General features: G+C 41.2%; 1 protein-coding gene across 1 annotated transcript; it reads right to left on the bottom strand.

Moving 5' to 3' along the window:
* Positions 1–584: 584 nt before the first annotated feature.
* Positions 585–16,638, bottom strand: LOC115145175 (volume-regulated anion channel subunit LRRC8D-like). Its single transcript, XM_029686506.2, has 2 exons — positions 16,406–16,638; positions 585–8,910 (listed from the first exon to the last, which is right to left on the bottom strand). Exon 2 carries the CDS (start codon positions 8,906–8,908, stop codon positions 6,377–6,379), a length of 2,532 nt encoding a protein of 843 aa, XP_029542366.1. The 5' UTR covers positions 8,909–8,910; positions 16,406–16,638; the 3' UTR covers positions 585–6,376.
* Between the last annotated feature and the right edge of the window lie 5,733 nt (positions 16,639–22,371).

Below are 22,371 nucleotides of genomic sequence, written 5' to 3'. Positions count from 1 at the left end.
TGTCTAGCCTTGATAATAATAGAGAAAATAAATTGCACAATCCAGGTGTGCAAAGCTCTGATGAGACTTACCCAATAAGATTCATAGCTGTAATTGCGGCCAAAGGTGTTTCTAGCATCTATTGACTCGTTTGTTTTATTTTTCATTCATCTTAAACATTTTATAATTTCTCTTCCACTTTGACATTAGAGTAGTTTGTGTAGATCGTTGACACAAAAAAAAATACAATTAAATCCATTTTAATCCCACTTTATAAAACAAAATGTCAAGAAATCCAAGGGGGGGGGGGGGGGGTATAGACTCTTTATTGCCTCTGTATGTAGTGTACCTAAATGTATTTTTGGTGGTAATGTAAGTCGACTCAAATTTAGCTTGTGTAAGTTTAGTAGATATAGAAGAGAAACATTAGAATATCAGATGGTTAAAATACAAAATATTCTATTGAAACGTTAAAAAGAATAACAAAAAAGATCAATCATGTTCTTGTTATTTAGAAACTGTGGAAATACATTTTTAAAAGTAACGTTATACCGTACTTGTAACGGCTTTCTTTAGGTGAAGTAGAGGCGGACCAAAACACAGCGTGGTTGTTATTCATTGTACTTTAATAAAGAAACTGTACACGAATAAACTAACAAAACAACAAACGTGCGAAAACCTAAAACAGTCCTATCTGGTGCAAAACACAGAGACAGGAACAATCACCCACAAACACACAGTGAAACCCAGGCTACCTAAATATGGTTCCCAATCAGAGACATTGACTAACACCTGCCTCTGATTGAGAACCATATCAGGCCAGACATAGAAATAGACAAACAAGACATCCAACATAGAATGCCCACTTAGATCACACCCTGACCAAACATACAAAGCAAACTATGGTCAGGGTGTGACAGTACTAAACAAAAACAAAAGGACAACGGCTTCATATGAGACCCCCTTATTATTTGTTGTTTACAAAACAATGTATATTTTATTTATTTTGGAACTTACATAATAATGCCCTGCCACACACGCACACAAACAGCATTATCAGTCAGAAATCATGCTTTGACTAGAAATGGTGGTGAGGGCGCATTACAACAGTAAATCACACGTATCCCTCGTAGAAATCTTTTGGTTAGACAGTCTTTCTACACACTATTCTCACGACTTTTACAATGCTAAAAACATGTTCTTCTAACATGCTAAAAACTAAATTATATAGAAATGAATATAAAATAAGAAACACACATTTCTCCCCCCAAAAAAATCTAAACAATCATCGAGAGAAAATAGTTATAATTTGGAAAAGGGAATAATTTAATCCGTTTGTGATATATTAACACTCTTAACATGTATTGCAGTCTATCAATAATGCATCAAATATGTGCATGCTTTTATTTGATCATTCTAATATTTTGATGGTCCACATTGTGATAGTTTCTGAGACCAAAGTGATACACTTTAATTTTGGGGTTCAAATAATTCAAATCTATACCTTGCAAGTGCAATCTACAACTGATGATCCCATGAGCTTGTCATCACATCCATGCAAGACGGGCAACAATTGGTTTACTGTGCAAGTCAACGCAAGTCCTTTATTGAGTTACAATTGTCATACCTTAACATTCGTAATCTTTTAACAAGTCGTGACTGAACACTGTAGCATTTCAGATGGTAGCATTTTTTCCCCCATTGGTTGAACGAAATTTCAACTTAAATAAAGTTTACCGCAAATCTAAGTTTGTCAGATAATTCCATGCAACAAAAAAGTGGTGTCAGGTTGAGGTGAATCCATATTCAACAGCAACTGCTATGAAAATCAGCCTATGAGCATGAGGAGATATCTGCAGGTCTGAATCCTAAATGAATGGAAAAGATAGGCACTACATGACTAAATTAATTAGATGTGTGCCACCGATGGAAGGCAGGAATATGATACTTCTGACTGATTGAAAGATGCAAACAAATCAAACTGACCCGGCATGGCCTGCATCACATGCTCTGGTAGCCTACAACCATACCAGTGAAGTTGAAAATGCTTCAAACATATTGTGAAATTGCTAGACATAGGGGGAAATCAGATAACAGAGGAACCTCTGGTATATTTCATTCTGAATGCATCACAGTGGAACGGACATGTTGAAAATGTCTATTGAAAGAGTTAAATACTTTACTGACACATTTATGTGTAAAAGGATAGGATAGTAAACATACACATGCACAATGTCATTAAGTGAGGAGCCAAGACCATATTGTAGATGCACATCAATGATGCAGAGCGGATGTCACATACAATAGTGTTTTATAATTGTCCTTGTTGATAAAACTTTTCCTTGCTTTAGTCTGATTATAACATGTGGTTCTTACCACAGCAGATATAGTATGGGCATAGGCATGCTTCTTGACTGGGTTGTCACACTTGTCGGTAAATTTGGAGGTTCCTTTCAAACAACCACAGGTATTTATAATCTAAATAATGACAACAAAATAATTAAGTAAAAATCATGAGAGGAATCCATAAACTGCTACATCCTGGATTCAGGTAAAAAGTAGAGACATGTTGCTATAAAAAAAACAGTAAATAAAACAAAATAACAAAAGATGAGCTTTTATCAGTTCATACACAGTCCAGGGTTGGGCCCAATTCAGAATTTTGGAATTGACTCCCATTCAACTCATGAGTTGACATTTTAATTGAATTTAGCCACACTCCACAGGATGTAGAATTAGAGTTTGAGTGACAGGAAGTATAATTTAATTCAGTGCAATTCAAATAAATTCAACTCAGTCATAGAACATGAGTTTCATTGAAGTCACACTTCCAGATACACTACCATTCAAAAGTTTGTGGTCACTTAGAAATGTCCTTGCTTTTTAAAGAAAAGCACATTTTTTTGTCCATTAAAATAACATCAAATTGATCCGAAATATAGTGTCAACATTGTTAATGTTGTAAATGACTATTGTAGCTGAAAACTGCTGATTTTTAACGGAATATCTAAATAGGCGTAAAGAGGCCCATTATCAGCAACCATCACTCTTGTGTTCCAATGGCACGTTGAGTTAGCTAATCCAAGTTTATAATTTTAAAAGGCTACTTGATCATTAGAAAACCCTTTTGCAATTATGTTAGCACAACTGAAAACTGTTGTTCTAATTAAAGAAGCAATACAACTGGCCTTCTTTAGACTAGTTGAGTATCTGGAGAATCAGGATTTGTGGGTTTGATTACAGGCTCAAAAGGGCCAGAAACAAAGACCTTTCTTCTGAAACTCGTCAGTCTATTCTTGTTCTGAGAAAGGAAGGTTACTCCATGCAAGAAATTGCCAATAAACTGAAGATCTCATACAACGCTGTATACTCCCCTCACAGAACAGAGAAAACTGTCTCTAACCAGAATAGAAAGAGGAGTGAGAGGCCCCAGTGTACATCTGAGCAAGAGGACAAGTACATTAGAGTGTCTAGTTTGAGAAACAAACACCTCACAAGTCCTCAACTGGCAGCTTCATTAAATAGTACCCGCAAATGACCAGTCTCAACGTCAACAGTGAAGAGGCGACTCCGGGATGATGGCCTTCTAGGCAGAGTTCCTCTGTCCAGTGTCTGTGTTCTTTTGCCCGCCTTAATCTTTTCTTTTTATTGGCCAGTCTGAGATATGTATTTTTCTTTACAACTCTGCCTTTTGAATTTCTTAGAATTTCACTTAATTCAAATGTATTTCCTGTAATTCAAATTGCAATTCTTATCCTGTTTGCTGCTTCAATTCAAATTCAATTCAAGAATAGAAATTTATAAAGTATTCTCAATTAAATTCTGAATTGAGCCCAACACTGATATACAGTCACCACCAAAATTTTTGACACCCTTAATAAAGATGAGCAAAAATTACAGTATCACATAAATAATACAAATACTGAACAATATTGTATGGCCTATTTGAAACAATTGGAAAATTATATTTTATAATAATACAATTGCTCAGAGAAAAATATAATAATTTTGTTTAACAAGTTAAAAGAATATATATATTAAGATACGTAAAAATGATTGCCACCCATTTCCAATACGTTGTGCACCCTTGCAAGGATAAGGGCACTTATCCTTTTTCTATAATGCTTTATGAGATTTGAGAACACATTGGGAAGGATCTTAGACCATTCCTCCACACAGAACCTTTCCAGATCCTTGAAATCCTTTGGTCTGTGCTGTGGTTCAAGTCCAGGGACTGAGATGGCCGTTACAAAATGTGGATTTTGTTATCAATTAACCATTTCTTTGTGGATTTGTTTTTTCTTTGTGGCCAAGTTTCAGCCTCCTGGCAGAGACAACCAGGGTTTTGGCTTAATGTCCTGGTACTTGGTAGAGTTCATGATGCCGTTGACCTTTACAAGGGCCTCAGGACGAGTGGAAGCGAAACAGCCATATAAAAAAAGATCTACCACCATATTTTACAGCAGGTAAACTAAAAAAAATGAAACGTCTCTTTTTCAGGACCCTGTCTTTCAAAGATAATTCGTAAAAATCCAAATAACTTCACAGATCTTCCTTGTAAAGGGTTTAAACACTGTTTCCCATGCTTGTTCAATGAACCATAAACAATTCATGAACATGCACCTGTGAAACGGTCGGTAAGACACTAACAGCTTACAGACGGTAGGAAATGAAGATCACAGTTATGAAAACTTAGTAGAAAGGCCTCTTTAGTGTCCTAACTCTGAAAAACACCAAAAGAAAGATGCCCAGGGTCCCTGCTCATCTGCGTGAACGTACCTTAGGCATGCTGCAAGGAGACATGAGGACTGTAGATGTGGCCAGGGCAATAAATTGTAATGTCCGTACTGTGATACGTCTAAGACCGTGCTACAGGGAGACAAGACGGACAGCTGATCGTCCTCGCAGTGGCAGACCATGTGTAACAACACCTGCACAGGATCGGCACATCTGAACATCACACCTGCGGGACAGGTACAGGATGGCAACGACTGCCCGAGTTACACCAGGAACGCACAATCCCTCCATCAGTGCTCAGACTGTCCGCAATAGGCTGAGAGAGGCTGGACTGAGGGCTTGTAGGCCTGTTGTAAGGCAGGTCCTCACCAGACATCCCCGGCAACAACGTCGCCTATGGGCACAAACCGTCGCTGGACCAGATAGGACTGGCAAAAAATTCTCTTCACTGGCGAGTCGCGGTTTTGTCTCACCAGTGGTGAAGGTCGGATTCACATTTATCGTCAAAGGAATGAGCGTTACATCGAGGCCTGTACTCTGGAACGGGATCGATTTGGAGGTGGAGGTTCCGTCATGGTCTGGGGCGGTGTGTCACAGCATCATCGGACTGAGCTTGTTGTCATTGCAGGCAATCTCAACACTGTGCGTTACAGGGAAGACATCCTCCTCCCTCATGTGGTACCCCTCTTGCAAACTCATCCTGACATAACAAATTCTTATTTACAATGACGGCCTACCTCGGCCCAAACCATAACCCGGATGATGCTGGGCCAATTGTTCCACCCTATGGGACTGCCAATCACAGCCGGTTGTGATACAGCTTGGACTCAAACCAGGGTCTGTAGTGATGCCTCTAGCACTGAGCTGCAATGCCTTAGACCGCTGCGCCACTCAGGGGCCCGGTGATGGATGACAAATGGATTTTACATGTGTGTTCTCATTTTTATACAGGAAGCCATGGAAGGCCACAATATAGTTCCTTAAACTGAGACTCATTTAAAAATAAGTAAAATAAGTATCTTTGGGGGTGCCAATAGTTTTGACACCTATATTTTTGATATTTGTTTTGTTTTACTTGTTAAACCAAATCTACTTCTCTGAGCGATTGTATTAGTATAAAATTAAAATTAAAATTGCATACAATATAGTTCAGAATTTGTATTCTTTTTTTTATACATTATTTTTTGCTCATCTTTATCAAGGGTGCCAATAATCTGAGGCTACTGTATCCCTGTTATCTATGAATTCTACACCACCATTCTGTTTCATTAAGAGGAGCATCCCTTTTCCTCAGAACATTGACTAATCATTTAGTGGTCTAACACAAACATTGCTGTCATTCTACAACTAACTCACTATGGAACCAGCTCCTTATTCTGGAATCAGTCCATCACTATGGAACTAACCTATCATTCTGGATCTAGACCATCATTCTAGCATTTTCCACAGTACCTGGAATCAACTCACCTGACTAGTTAGCACAGTGCTATTTTCTATAAGTTTAAACATCATCTGTTCGACGAGTCAGCCCTGAGCAAAAACCTTTATTCCAGTTCACATGCTGTAATTAAAAGAGTTGACTAGCTGGCTGTGTATGGACAGTTATTGCCACATTTTGTAATCTCCTTCCTGTATGGGTAAAGTGACTGTCCTTCCACACTCACACCCCATTAGCAAAGGGAACGTTGGCTTCCTGATTGATACTCTCCTTGACGTCTAGGGGGAGTGAGTCAAAGAGGTGGTCCTCCACCACCAGGCAGTTCCTGTGGAGGAGATGACACTGGCCAAGCTGGGCTGGCAGGCGGTCCAGACAGTTTCCCTTAAGCTCCAGGTTTGTTAGCTGCACCAGATTGCTTATCTTCTCTGGAAGGACAGAGATACAGTTGTGTCCCAGACATAGTGTCTTCAATTTGGTGCACTTGAACAGCTGCTTGGGTACCACCTCCACCTTGTTTCCTGTAATGGCAAAGTGCTGGAGGTTCTGCATGAAGCCGATCTCCAGAGGGATCACCACTATGGAGTTGTGGCTAACGTCCAGATACCTCAGCTTCAGCAGGTTAAACAAAGGTACGGGCAGAGATTCAAGTTTGTTGTGCGAAAGGTAGAGGGACTCAAGGTTTTTGACGTGGCTTATGGACAATGGAATGGTGATGATTTTATTGTGCCACAGTTTAAGGCAGATCAGCCTATTGAGGTGCTGGAAGCTGATGACCTCCTCAATGGTGCGAATGTTGTTGGATTTCAGGTCCAGCTCCTGCAGGTTGGTCAAACTGAAAATAGCATGGGGAATCCTCTCCAGTTCACAATTGTGAAGCTCCAGTTCAGCTAGGTTCATCATTTTCTTCAAACTGTTCAGTACCAGGAGTTTAGTACCGTCATTATGTACAACCAGCTTGATCAGGTGTGGAGAGAGATCTGTTATGTTGGTTGGGACCTTCGTCAAGTTGCTTTTTAGATGCAGAATCTTCAGATGTCTCAGGTCTCTGAGAGATTCTAAACCAATCATCTTGTTGTTTTCAGAATTCAGATTGCCGACCAAGTACAGCTCCCTCAGACTTTTCAACAGGTACACCCAGGTGGGGATCTCAGCTACATCTGTAAACTTGACATGAAGGCACCGGAGGTGGTCACGAAGGAAACTGAACGCGGTCTGCTCAACTTTGGCAGGGCAGTGATAAAAGTGAAGCTCCTGAAGGTTGATCATCTGGGAGATTTTGGCTGTTATCCTGGCCTCTGGGATCAGCTCCAGCTTTAAGATCTCCAAATCGGTCAGATCGAAGACAGCATCTGGCAGACCTGACAGCATGAAGAGATGGAGCTCCAGTTTGTCCTGAGCGTTGCGGGTTACATGCTGTCTCAGTTTCTCAAAGGTCCACTCGTGATTCAAGCTGATCTCTCGCAGTTTATTCTCGCTGACTTCAGAGAGGAAGACGCCAAAACGCTTCGAGTACAGCTGGTCATACTGATCGACCATGTGCAAGAGAAACGCAAAGTCGTTCTTCACATCAGGAATGTCACTGAAACTACTCTCCTCTCTGACTTTCTCGAAAGAGTACTCCTTGAGAGGTCGTCGAAACAGCCAAAAGAGAGTGTATATACAGATTAGGCCATATATACAGACGAGGGAAATATAGCTGACAAGCAGCTTCCTTAACATGAATGCCATGTTATGTGTGCATTGGAATTTAGAGTATCCGGTTAAATGTTTTATGTCAGGCTCACACACATGGTCAAAGTCAATTGAAGCAACAAATGTCATTGTGTAACACAAGATCAAAATGAACTTCACGGTTTTGATCACAGTTTGAGCAACATAGAGCTTGTAGATCAAATCACTGTCTTCCACGTGGGCACGGAACTTCCTAACCTTTTCAAACAAGGCCTTGGCCTGTTCTCCATCTTTCTTGTCCAGTATGGTCATGCATGGGACTTCAATAACAGGCTTATCAGCAGTAAACTTGACCCCAGATTTAGCCAGCATTGGGGTGGACTGGTTAGGACTTCCCTCTTCACTGCTGGTTGAGAAATGTTTTGGTAGGGAATGGGCACCAGTGAGCCTTTGCTTATTCTCCTCCGAGTCCTCACATGCAGTCTCGGACAATGCCTTGGTCGTCCAAGGAGACTCAAAACACTTCCCCAGAATCCCCACAAAATGCTCTATTTTTGAACTAGTCTTTGGATATTTGAACCAAAAGTTACTGCTGACCATGAGGACGATGGTGTGTATGAGAGCAAGGTATGGGAAGTATTTTGAGTACCACGGCAGGGCAACGTGGTAGCACATCTGATTGACAAAAACATACTGCTGAAAGTCCAGGTTTGTCCTGACGCCTGTTGGCGGAGGCTGCTGTCCAACACCACCAAACTGTGCGAAGTGGATGACACTATCTGGTAGATCATTAATCATTAGGGGCGCTGCGGCTAGAGTCACCCTGCTTCCTCCGTTCCCTGACCCTGACCCAGACCCCTCCTCTGGCTGCGGTGTCGTGAAGCTGCTGGGGTCCTCTGGAGCTGGTTCCAGAACGGGAAGGCAAACCACCTGGTCTTTGGTTAATTGCATGGTTCCAGAAAATATGGCCAGCATCAGCATGACGACGCCCAGGTAGTCCATAAAGACGTCCCACCATGGTTTCAGGATCCGATAGGTCGGCTGGATGTCATTCAGGGCGGCTACCTCTGTGAGAGTAAACATCACTGCAACAGAAAACAGACATATTAATTAAACAGTGAATTGAAGATGAGGGGGAACAAACGGCAGTGTCTACCCCAGTACCTTTGTTATTATTTTTGCTTTGTGGACAAAAGGTTAGGTTCATCAAGCAGTGTGGTAAAAAAAAAAAGCAGGATTCCAGCACTCGACTTACCAAGACCATTGCCGAATAAGGCACACGGTCACCTGCTTTTATTGTAAACCCTGAGGTCGTACCACCCAGCACATCAAGAAGGGAGTGTATTTCATACCGAACCTCTCCCTTGAGATAACTACATCATGATTTCAATGGTAGAGTTGAACTGCTAGGGGCAAAAAAAGTTCAGATTTACTACAAAAATACCTAAATATATCACTTGGTGGTCAAACTGAACACCAGAATTGACATCTTTCACTATAACTAAGCCTTAAACTTTTGATTTCAATGAGAAAAAATATTTTTTATTAAATTTACTCTTAAAAGTTATGGCCCATGTTATACAAAGAAATTGGCATAGTAGGCAATGTAACCAATCACATCCCTCATTTCAGTTGTATTATAGCACATCCTACAAATTACCAGCAGAGGTATCACTCTGTTGGTAATACTTACAAATTGGATCCTAACTCTAAAAGTAGCAGAGATCCCACTCTGGAACTTTAATATGATAATGATTTACTTTGTTTTATCTATTTTCTATTGATATTGTTTTGTATATACAGTGCCTTCGGAAAGTATTCAGACCCCTTGACTTTTTCCACATTTTGTTACATTACAGCCTTGTTCCAAAATTGATTTAATTAAAAATCCTGAGCAATGTACACACAAAGCATAAACCGTTTATTAGACATTTTTAGAAATGTATAAAAAATCTAATCAGAAACACCTAATTTGCATAAATATTCAGACCCTTTGCTATGAGCCTCGAAATTGAACTCCGGTGCATCCTGTTTCCATTGATCATCCTTGAGATGTTTGAGGTGAGTCCACCTGTGGTAAATTCAATTGATTTAACATTATTTGGAAAGGCACACACCTGTGTATATAAGGTCCCACAGTTCAAAAACCAAGCCATGAGGACAAATTAATTGGCCATAGAGCTCAAGAGACAGGATTGTGTCGGGGCACAGATCTGTGGAAGTGTACCAAAAAAATTCTGACCATTGTAGGTCTGCAAGAACACAGTGCCATACATATTTCTTAATTGGAAGAAGTTTGGAACCACCAAGACTCTTCCTAGAGCTGGCCGCCCGGCAATCTGTGGAGAAGGGCCTTGGTCAAGGATGTGACCAAGAGTTCCAGAGATCCTCTGTGGAGATGAGAGAACCTTCCAGAAGAACAACCATCTCTGCAGCACTCCACCAATCAGGCCTTCAAGGTAGAGTGACCAGATGGAAGCCACTCTTCAGTGAAAGTCACAACAGCCAACTTGGATTTTGCCAAAAGCAACCTAAACAATCTCAGACCATTTGAAACAAGATTCTCTAGTCTGATGAAACCAAGATTGAACTCTTTGGCCTGAATGCCAATAGTCACGTCTGGAGGAATCCTGGCACCATCCCTACGGTGAAGCATGGTGGTGGCAGCAGCATCATGTTGTGGGGATGTTTTTCAGCGGCAGGGACTGGATGACTAGCCAGGATCGAGGCAAAGATGAACGGAGCAAAGTACAGAGAGATCCTTGATGAAAACCTGCTCCAGATCGCTCAGGACCTCAGATTGGGTATGAAGGTTCATCTTCCAACAGGACAACGCAGGAGTGGCTTCAGGACAAGTCTCTGAATGTCCTTGAGTGGGCCAGACAGAGCCCGGCATTGAACCCGAATGAACATCTCTGGAGAGACCTAAAAATAGATGTGCAGCAACGCTCCCCAACCAACCTGACAGAGCTTGAGAGGATCTGCAGAGAATGGGAGAAACACCACAAATACAGGTGAGCCAACTTTTAGCATCATACCCAAGAAGACTCGAGGATGTAATCGCTGCCAAATGTGCTTCAACAAAGTACTGAGTAAAGGGTCAGAATACTTGAATGAAAAATGAAATATCATTTTTAAATTAGCAAAAATGTCTAAAACCTGTTTTTGCTTTGTCATTATGGTGTAGTGTGTAGATTGATGAGGGAAAAAAATCATTTAAACAATAAAGCTGTAACCTAACAAAATGTGGAAAAAGTCAAAGGGTCTGAATACTTTCCGAAGGCACTGTTCCATTAAAATTATGCTGATTCATGACTTTGACAGGTTGATAAAAACTGCCTGCCTGTCTGTCTCATCCCGACACGTTCATTACTATGTGACAGCTGTTGATCGAATCTGAAAATTGAAAGAATAAGGTTTATACAAATCTCCGCTGTTGAAAACTAAATGTCAGTCGAAAAGAAATGTGAGATAATGTCTAGATGCTTTTTAGAGTGGAGATCGAGTTCTTAAATTGCCTTGCTGATGAGACAGTGGATTGCGCAGTCAGATGGACCAGAGTAAAAAGGTATTTTTACGTCATAGATTTAACAGGTGGTAACTTGTGGAATAGACACAGGCTGGAATGAAGTTTTAACCAATCAGCATTCAGGAATAGACCCAACCGTTGTATAAAAGGCAACTATTGCACAATCCAGGTGTGCAAAGCTCTTAGAGACTTACCAAAGAAGACTCACAGCTGTAATTGCTGTCAAAGGTAAATGTAAACTCAGCAAAAAAAGAAACACCTCTCACTGTCAACTGCGTTTATTTTCAGCAAACATAACATGTGTAAATATTTTTATGAACATAACATTAAACAACTGAGATATAAACTGAACAAGTTTCACAGACATGTGACTAACAGAAATTTAATCATGTGTCCCTGAACAAAGGGGGGGGGGGTCAAAATCAAAAGTAACAGTCAGTATCTGGTGTGGCCACCAGCTGCATTAAGTACTGCAGTGCATCTCCTCCTCAGGGACTGCACCAGATTTGCCAGTTCGTGCTGTGAGATGTTACCCCACTCTTCCACCAAGGCACCTGCAAGTTCCCGGAAATTTCTGGGGGGAATGGCCCTAACCCTCATCCTCCGATTCAACAGGTCCCAGATGTGCTCAATGGGATTGAAATCCGGGCTATTCACTGGCCATGGCAGAACATTGACATTACTGTCTTGCAGGAAATCACACACAGAACAAGCAGTATGGTTGGTGGCATTGTCATGCTGGAGGGTCATGTCAGGACGAGCCTACAGGAAGGGTACCACATGAGGGAGGAGGATGTCTTACCTGTAACGCACAGCGTTGAGATTGCCTGCAATGACAACAAGCTCAGTCCGATGATGCTGTGACACACCGCCTCAGACCATGACGGACCCTCCACCTCCAAATCGATCCCGCTCCAGAGTACAGACTCGGTGTAACATTCCTTCCTTCGACGATAAACGTGAATCCGACCTTCACCCCTGGTGAGACAAAACCGCGACTTGTCAGTGAAGAGCACTTTTTGCCAGTCCTATCTGGTCCAGCGATGGTGGGTTTGTGCCCATAGGCGACGTTGTTGCCGGTGATGTCTGGTGAGGACCTGCCTTACAACAGGCCTACAAGCCCTCAGTCCAGCCTCAGCCTATTGCAGACAGTCTTAGCACTAATTGAGGGATTGTGCATCCCTGGTGTAACTCGAGCAGTTGTTGTTGTTGCCATCCTGTACCCGTTATGCAGGTGTGATGTTCGGATGTACCGATCCTGTGCAGGTGTTGTTACACATGGTCTGTCACTGCGAGGACGATCAGCTGTCCGTCCTGTCTCCCTGTAGCGCTGTCTTAGGCGTCTCGCAGTACGGACATACAGCCACATCTGCAGTCCTCATGCCTCCTTGCAGCATGCCTAAGGTACGTTCACGCAGATGAGCAGGGACCCTGGGCATCTTTCTTTTGGTGTTTTTCTAGAGTTGATAGAAAGGCCTCTTTTAGTGTCCTAAGTTTTCATAACTGTGACCTTAATTGCCTACCGTATGTATGGTTAATGTCTTAACCTCTCTGGGATATTCGGGACGCAAGCGGGGCGCAGGACAAATTAGCTAGCAACAGCAAGCTAGCTAAATAGGACAAATTAGCTAACAACTGCAAGCTAGGCTGTTTTCATGTTATCCATAGGTAAACAAATAATCGGCCAGAGCTGTCAAGTCTGCGCTCTGAATGCTCCGAGGGCGAAACAAGATGGGTGGAGCTAAAGCTTAAGAGGGTGTGAACGATGCGGAACGGGTGTAGACAAAGAAGCGCTATTCACTAGATACCAAAACATTCAAAGACCATTTTCTCAAAAGAGTTGACATGTTTATCAACTTTCAAAGCAGAATTACTTTCCCATTGATCCTCAACAATGCAGTATGATATACAATTTTGTAGCTCTGAGTCTCTACTGTCATCCAATGTAAAACACCATTTCAAATGTTGCTACATAAGACCGAATCCAAGTGGTGAGTCACATATGAAATCATGTAGTCACTTTTTGGTTACTACATGATTCCATATGTGTTATTTCATAATTCTGATGTCTTCACTATTATTCTACAAATGTAGAAAATAGTAAAAATAAAGAAAAATACTGGAATGAGTATGTGTCCAAACTTTTGACTGGTACTGTATATATTTAACTATAACCTGCTGCTGACTATCAGGTAGTGAGCAGGGTGTTACTGAGTGACTGACTGAGTGGTGGGAAAGGCCAGAGCAGTGTGTGTGCATTGAAAGAACTGGTTGAGAGTGCTGCAGCAGAGGCAGCTTGTGTCAAGGAGAAAGAGTAGCACACTCGCACATTGTAACAACTTTTTACCATTTGTGGGCAGGCTATTTAGGAGACACCCTTTTCCATTAAAAAAATGAATGAGCTAGAACTGATATAACGATGACAAAGCATTGGAAAAGAACTTAAGGCACACTAGAGCTCTTTAGATCAAACCACCTCTGAGTGAATTTAAGTAAACTGCATTCAAAATGTCAACTTTTCTTATGGATAACCGTATCAAGCGAAGGGTTTTACTCATGCTCAGTTCTAGAGTCTGGAGCGCTGTGCAAGTGGAAATTTGAAATGGAAGTTATGGAACTCCCTCGTGTGCTTCTCTTAAATGGGAAAAAGTCCCCAATTAAAATGTATTTAAAATGTGGAGAATGATAGGCTACATTTGCATTTGTTGGCCATCAAAGGCTATTCATTTCTATGCCATTTGTAAGCTACTGTTGCCTACCATATGATAAAGTACAATAAATATGTTGAAATGTTGATATCGCTGGAGTCATTGCAAATCAATTTGTGCCACTTGTGTTGCCTACCTGGAGCTGGCAAACAGATGTAATAAATAGCCTTGAACTCAGTTTTTAGTTGTAGTCTTGTGATATTATGTAATTGTTAATGGCCATGTTTAGTTAATTAAATTGGAAGTTATCAATTGTGATCATGGTCACAGCTCTATCGCAAATGTATCATTCTCCACATTTAAATGTCAGTTTCATTGTGTACTTTTCCCTGAAATTAGATGTTGGCCTTTCAGGGGCTATAGCCTACCTACATCTAGCTCAGCAAACCTTGGCAAAGTTGAATTTCAATTATAAACACAGATTTTTGCCAATAGCCTATGCCTATTGTACTAAACAGGCCATTTATAACGGTTTGTAGTCTTAACATCTGCCACACAATGAAGGCACAATTGCCAGAAAATAGCCTAACATTCGTTTTTTGAAGTTCGTCCAAGTGTTTCTTGCAGAGATTGAGATCCTCTGTCCAACTTTCCTCATTCAAACTCTCCTGTCGGAATTATCTATAGTTATGCACATGCACAAACAGGATTTATTTACAATTATAAACTGGGTGGTTTGATCCCTGAATGCTAATTGGTTGAAAGCCATTTTAATTTATTTACTTTTCTGCTCTTTTGCACACCAATATCTCTACCTGTACATGACCATCTGATCATTTATCACTCCAGTGTTAATCTGCAAAATTGTATTATACGCCTACCTCCTCATGCCTTTTGCACACATTGTATATAGACTGCCCATTTTTTTTTCTACTGTGTTATTGAATTGTTAATTGTTTACTCCATGTGTAACTCTGTGTTGTCTGTTTCACACTGCTATGCTTTATCTTGGCCAGGTCGCAGTTGCAAATAAGAACTTGTTCTCAACTAGCCTACCTGGTTAAATAAAGGTGAAATAAAAAAATATGGTAACATGGGAATGACAAAAAAACAACACTTACCATTTTAATTACACTGTTAACCAGTTTATAATAGCAATAAGGCTCCTCGGGTTTTTGTGGTATATTGGCCATATACCACACCTCCTAGGACCTTATTGTTTAATCATAGCAGTCAAAACAAGTTAAATCGACATCCATTGATGGAAAATGATCTGGAGAGTTCAATAAGGGCAATTTATCTTTTCTCTTGAAACATATTCTTAAACTTGCAAGAATTATTATTTTTATCGTTAAAATTTTTATCGTTAAAAATGAAGTAGACATTCCTTAATTCGCTCGTTAATGGTATGGAAAAAAGGTATACAAGGATAAATGTTGCAACTCTGCGCTGAAAACATTTTTGGGGACTGGTTTTCAGGGGTCATTGGCTAGAGATTTTAGCTAGACCTGGCAACACTGCCCACAATCAAAATAAACCATGTTTGTGGTACCTAGATGCCCTTGTAGGCTTCTGTATTCAAACTGATGGACCACATGCAAATGCTGTAGGCTCGTCAGAGATTAAAAATATACCTGGTTTACATTGTCATATCACAGTCAAGGCTAAAAACTGCGTAATCTACACATCAGCTATGCTATAGTTTATATGGACCTTATATTATGAACAGTTTCGGCTACTACTGTGTTCCAAACATGATTAAGTAGCCTACACGTCATATGAAATTGCATAGGCTACCCACCAACTCCTAGATTGAACATAGGCTACCCACCACCTCCTAGATTGAACATAGGCTAGTGTCATATTAAAAAGATGAGAAGACAGCGTGATAAAGAATTCCCTGTTTTATATAGTAGGTCAAACTGGATATAGTTATCCCACAACATCATCGGCTGCGCACTGGCACGGGATGCACATGAATGGGCTCTAAATGTGACACAGCATTTCTGCTCGGAAAAGTCTCAACTGGATCCTCCAGACGTCTAACTCTGACGTCACCCAATTGACGTTGCAATTTAACACGGTAAGGGTTATGGTTAGGATATGAGTTCAGGCCTGGATTTAGTAGGCTATACAAAACCAAAAAATGTATAGGCTACAGTAGGCCTAGCCTACTCTTGATTTCTGGACAGCGTGTTAACGTTACATATTGAAATGTAACACGGCATAGCCTTCTCTATAGCAGCCTTATTGTAGCCTCTTCCAGTGCGAGTTTTCTTAATGAGTGGGTACACATTATTTTGTGACAACATATATACATATGGTGCCGCTATTTATACAGAAAGGCATTGCATAACATTCTTGGCGGCGGTTTCTGAGACGAGATAGGTTACGCATACGCACCTTCAATTAATTTATGGGTCCCGTTGCCTCGATACTTCAGCCGAAAAATTATAATTATTGGTACGTCCCATGATTCGATAAGGTAAACAAAGACGAAATGCTTAACATCTAGTCAACCGTACTGCTGAACAGACACTAAGCTGATTAGAAAATTGCTTTGGTTCTGTTTCCTCCATAGCGACATGCTGCGGCCATGAAGGTTGGTTGCAGCATGGGACACAGAGTGCACAGGAAATAAATATTTAATGTATCCTAGGCTAGTCCAATAGCTTTACCGAACCATCTTTGGTATTACTGTATCAACCAATCATGTCTCAAAAACAAGACAAGTCTCAACTCTGCTGCCAGTCAGGCAAAGGTGTAAAGTGTAAACTAAAGCCTGTAGGGCACACACACACAATCTATACAATATCCTTATGCAAAACCACCCATTGACTGTAAACGAATTATAAAAGCTTGGTTGTATTACATTGTCATAACTAACATATAATCTATGAGATTTTTTAAATATATTTTTTTTACAGAAAAGCTATTGCTGCATTATTTATGTTTTGGTTTGATAGGAGATTTTGTTAACTATTTATTTTAGTCCTATATAGGGAAAGTAATTTACTCCACTGGATTATTTTGGTACACCACTCAAAATAAAAATAAAAGTGCATTTCTGGCACCCTCCACAGATCCAGCAGCCTAATCAGCTATGATCAGTCCATGACAAGCAGTGACATTTCAAAGCATTATTTTCTTACATCAGTTTCATGTTATAATGAATGACGGTGACCTCTGAAACAGCTCTCTAAAAGTGGAAACAGAGAAATGGCATACATACTGTAACAGATCACAGCAGCTGTGCTTTACTTGCTGTGTAATCTCATGACAGACTAAACATTTGATTCCTGGAGCCAATACTGGCTGTATATTCTTAGGTACTGTCAGACATTGCACCAACAACACATGATGTTGGTGTCAATATTTAACTTGTCATTTTGAAAAAACATATTCAAAAGAGGGCTTTGACATTATTAAAATATATGTTAGGGGACTGGAATTCTGTGCTTCTCAAAATTTGCAAGGGGTGGTTCTTAAGAAGACATTTCCATTTCTCATAAAATTGATAAAGTACATTAGCCATCTATTCTGTGGATGATGATCCTAAATACTGTGTCTATGTGCCATTCAGAATGCCATTGTGTTCTCTGTAAAATGCCCTTCATAGAACAAGCCCTGTATTTGTGGGCCAAACAAATGCTACATAATACAAAATATAGCCGTCGTCTTGGACTGGGCAGCTTGCCAGGAACATGGAACAGAGATGTTGGAGCACTTCTGTTGAATAAACAAAGGCCAAAGTTACAAATTATTTTATTTTGGATGATCAAAACTATTCAGTATAATGATGGTCCTATTTATTTCTGTTAGTTGCGGTAGCCATGTAGCCACTGCACCTCCGATCAGTTCTTTGTCTCCTCCATCATGCGCCTCTGACTTAAAATAGTCTTGTCAATGATATGTCTATGGTCTTGTCAGATGAGGCTGATCAAATAGCCCTAGATAGTGACTACACAGTAACACAGCGGTAGAAATAGAATCTAGTAATTCTATACTTATGACCAGATCTCCTCCAGTGAATTATAGCCACATCTTTCACCTGCCCTAACTAAGGTCACCTTGACTTATCTCCAGTATCAGGCACAAGGGCACACCAACATGCCTATCACCAAGGAGAGGAGGCATGAGAGATTGGGAAAATCTCAATTGCATACTCCTCGTGTCCTCACTCTAATCAAAACCATTGAAGGAGAAGGTCAGAGGGGCGGGACCTCTGACTTTCTTATCCAATGAGTTTTGAGAAGGCAGCAAGGAGATAGGCTGTCTGGAGAATGCAATTGAGATCTTCCCATGGAGTGTGGGTGATATACAGGTAACTGGAAACACTTGATTAAATGAGGGATACATAGTCTATTGAAAGCAAGTGCTTCCACACAAGTGTGGTTCCTGAGTTAATTAAGCAATTTCCAATGTAAATCCCAAAAAGTAGGCTACCATTGTCAGATCGTGCAATGCACGTTCAAATGCATTTTTACCCGGCCAAATGATTAGATCACCTGCAAAAAATATATACAGTACCAATCATAAGTTTGGACACACCTACTCATTCAAGGGCTTTTCTTATTTAAAAAAAAACTATTTTCTACATTGTAGAATAATAGTGAAGACATCAAAACTTTTTTTTTTAAATAACACATGGAGCCATGTAGCAACCAAAACAGCGTTAAATCAAAATATATTGTATATTTGAGATTCTTCAAAGTAGCCACCCTTTGCACCCTCTTGGCATTCTCTCAACCAGCTTCACCTGGAATGCTTTTCCAACAGTCTTGAAGTAGTTCCCACATATGCTGAGCACTTGTTGGCTGCTTTTCCATCACTCGGTCCAACTCATTCCAATTAAGTTGAGGTCGGGTGATTGTGGAGGCAAGGCCATTTGATGCAGCACTCCATCACTCTCCTTCTTGGTCAAATAGCCCTTACACAGCCTGGAGGTGGGTTTTGGTTCATTATCCTGTTGAAAATTAAATGATAGTGGGACTAAGCAGCGCAAACAAGATGGGATAGCATATCGCTGCAGAATGCTCTGCTAGCCATGCTGGTTACGTGTGCATTGAATTCTAAATAAATCAGTGTCACCAGCAAAGCACCCCCACACCTCCTTCATGATTCACGGTGGGAACCACACATGCGGAGAACATCCATTCACCTACTCCGTGTCACAAAGACACAGCGGTTGGAACCAAAAATCTGAAATTTGGACTCATCAGACCAAAGGACAGATTTCCACCGCTCTAATGTCCATTGCTCGTGTTTTTTGGCCCAAGCAAGTCTCTTCTTATCATTGGTGTCCTTTAGTGGTTACTTTGCAGCAATTCGACCATGAAGGCCTGATTCATGCAGTCTCCTTCGTACAGTTGATATTGAGATGCGTCTGTGAAGCATTTATTTGGGCTGGTAACTAATGACAGTATCCTGACCGTATCCTCTTGCAGCAGAGGTAACCCTAGGTCTTCCTTTCCTGTGGCGCTCCCCATGAGCCAGTTTTATCATAGCGCTTGATGGTTTTTGCGACTGCATTTGAAGAAACTCTCAAATTCTTGAAATGTTCCAGAGTGAATGACCTTCAGGTCTTAAAGTAATGATGGACTATCGTTTCTCTTTGCTGATTTGAGCTGTTCTTGCCATAATATGGACTTGGTCTTTTACAAAATAGGGCTATCTTCTTTATACCACCCCTACCTTGTCACGACACAACATTTGGCTCAAACACATTAAGGAAATAAATTCCACAAATTAACAAGGCACACCTGTTAATTTAAATGCATTCCAGGTAACTTCCTCATGAATCTGGTTGAGAGAATGGTAAGTGTCCAAAGCTGTCATCAAGGCAAAGGGTGGCTACTTTGAAGAATCTCAAATATAAAATATATTTTGATTTAACACTTTTTTGGTTGCTACATGACTCAATGTATGGTATTTTTTTAGTTTTGATGTCTTCACTATTATTCTACAATGTAGAAAATAGTAAAAATTAAGAAAAAAGTATGAATAAGTAAGTGTGTCCAAACTTTTGACTGGTACTGCATATTTTTAAGTCACTGCAAAAAGGAGAGTGGACCAGAATTTACACGCTCTCCCCACTTTTTGTTTCTGTTTCTCAGATAATTATTTAGTAACTTATCTGCATATGTATTTATTTTATTTATTTCACCAGGTAGGCTAGTTGAGAACAAGTTCTCATTTGCAACTGTGACATGGCCAAGATAACGCAAAGCAGTTTGACATGTACAACACAGTTACACATGGAATAAACAAACATACAATCAATAATACAGTTGAAAAATCTATATACAGCATGTGCAAATGAGGTAGGATAAGAGAGGTAAGGCAATAAATAGGCCATGGTAGCAAAGTAATTACAATATAGCAATTAAACAATGGAATGGTAGGATGTGCAGAAGATGAATGTGCTAATTGAGATACTGGGGTGCAAAGGCGCAAGATAAATAAATAAATACACTATGGGGATGAGGAATATTGGATGGGCTAATTACAGATGAGCTATGTACAGGTGCAGTGATCTGTGAGCTGCTCTGGACAGCTGGTGCTTAAAGCTAGTGAGGGAGGTAAGAGTCTCCAGATTCAGAGATTTTTGCAGTTTGTTCCAGTCATTGGCAGCAGAGAACTGGAAGGAGAGGCGGCCAAAAGAAGAATTGGCTTTGGGGGTGACCAGTGAGATATACCTGCTGGAGCGCGTGCTACGGGTGGGTGCTGCCATGGTGACCAGTAAGCTGAGATAAGGCGGGGCTTTACCTAGCATAGACTTGTCGATGAGCTGGAGCCAGTGGGTTTGGCGACGAGTATGAAGTGAGGGCCAACCAACGAGATCATACAGGTCGCAGTGGTGGGTAGTTTATGGGGCTTTGGTGACAAAACGGATGGCACTGTAATAGACTGCCTCCAATTTGTTGAATAGAGTGTTGGAGGCTATTTTGTAAATGACATCGCTGAAGTCGAGGATCGGTAGGATGGTAAGTTTTACCAAGGTTTTACCAAAGAATCACCAGCAGCGAGAGCAACATCATTGATGTACACAGAGAAGATAGTCAGCCTGAGAATTGAACCCTGTGGCACCCCCATAGAGAGCCAGAGGTCCGGACAACAGGCCCTCCGATTTGATATAATTTACTCTATTGGAGAAGTAGTTGGTGAACCAAGCGAGGCAATCATTTGAGAAACCAAGGCTGTTGAGTCTGTCAATAAGAATGTTGTGATTGACAGAGTCGAAAGCCTTAGGCAGGTCAATGAATACGGCTGCACAGTACTGTCTCTTATCGATGGCGGTTATGATATCTTTTAGGACTTTGAGCATGGCTGAGGTGCACCCATGACCAGCTCTAAAACCAGATTGCATAGCGAAGAAGGTACGGTGAGATTCAAAATGGTCGGTAATCTGTTTGTTAACTTGGCTTTCAAAGACCTTAGAAAGGCAGGGTAGAATAGATATAAGTCTGTAGCAGTTTGGGCTTAGAGTGTCTCCCCCTTTGAAGAGGGGGATGACTGCGGCAGCTTTCCAATCTATGGGAATTTCAGATGATAAGAAAGAGAGGTTGAACAGGCTAGTAATAGGGGTTGCAATCATTTCGGCAGATATTTTTAGAAAGAGAGGGTCCAGATTGCATATGTGGGAGGTGGAACAACATGGTTGGTTAAGGCATATTGAGCAGGGCTATAGGCTCTACAGTGAAATAAGACTAATCACTAACCAGGACAGTAATGGACAAGGCATATTGATATCATGGAGAGGCATGCATAGCCAAGTGATTGTATGGGTCCAGTGAGTGGTTGGGCTGGCTGGGGACACAGTGATTCAGACAGTTAGCAGGCCGGGGCTAGCAAGCTATCAGTTAGCAGGCCGGGGCTAGCAAGCAAGCTAGCATAAGGGCCTTAGAGGGACGTCGCGATGGGGGAAAAGTCTGTTTTTGCCTTCTCGTGCGGTGACGTCAATAGACCAGTCGTGGAATTAGTAATGTTCCAAGTAAGCAGAGAGGTCCAAGTCCAATTGGCAAAATGGGTATAGTGGTCCAAGAAACTGGCTGGTGGATCAGCTAACAGTCCAATATGCTATAGATAGCTAGCAGGCCGCGGTTAGCAGAAGGGGCCTTCGGGGGACGTCGTGCCAGAGGGGCCTGTTGGGATCCTCGGGCAGATTATGTCGGTATTCCAGTCGTGAAGGATTGGCGGGGTTCCATGCCCCGTACCGGCAGTAGAAGGGGTCTGGATATTGTAGCCGAGGAGTGGGCTTCAGGAGTAGCCCAGGATCCCTAGCCGGGAGATGGGTCTAGCATGGGCTAGCCCCAGGCTAGTTGGTGCTTGCTCCGGGATGGAAACGTTAGCCAGGACTAGTCAACCCG

This window comes from Oncorhynchus nerka, linkage group LG17, assembly GCF_034236695.1.
Source record: "Oncorhynchus nerka isolate Pitt River linkage group LG17, Oner_Uvic_2.0, whole genome shotgun sequence".
Lineage (NCBI taxonomy): Eukaryota > Metazoa > Chordata > Actinopteri > Salmoniformes > Salmonidae > Oncorhynchus > Oncorhynchus nerka.
This window is presented reverse-complemented; position numbering and strand designations above follow the sequence as displayed.

Excerpts from the sequence above, each read along its gene's own strand:
- LOC115145175 (XM_029686506.2), bottom strand. The coding sequence starts at position 8,908 with ATGTTTACTCTCACAGAGGTAGCCGCCCTGAATGACATCCAGCCGACC.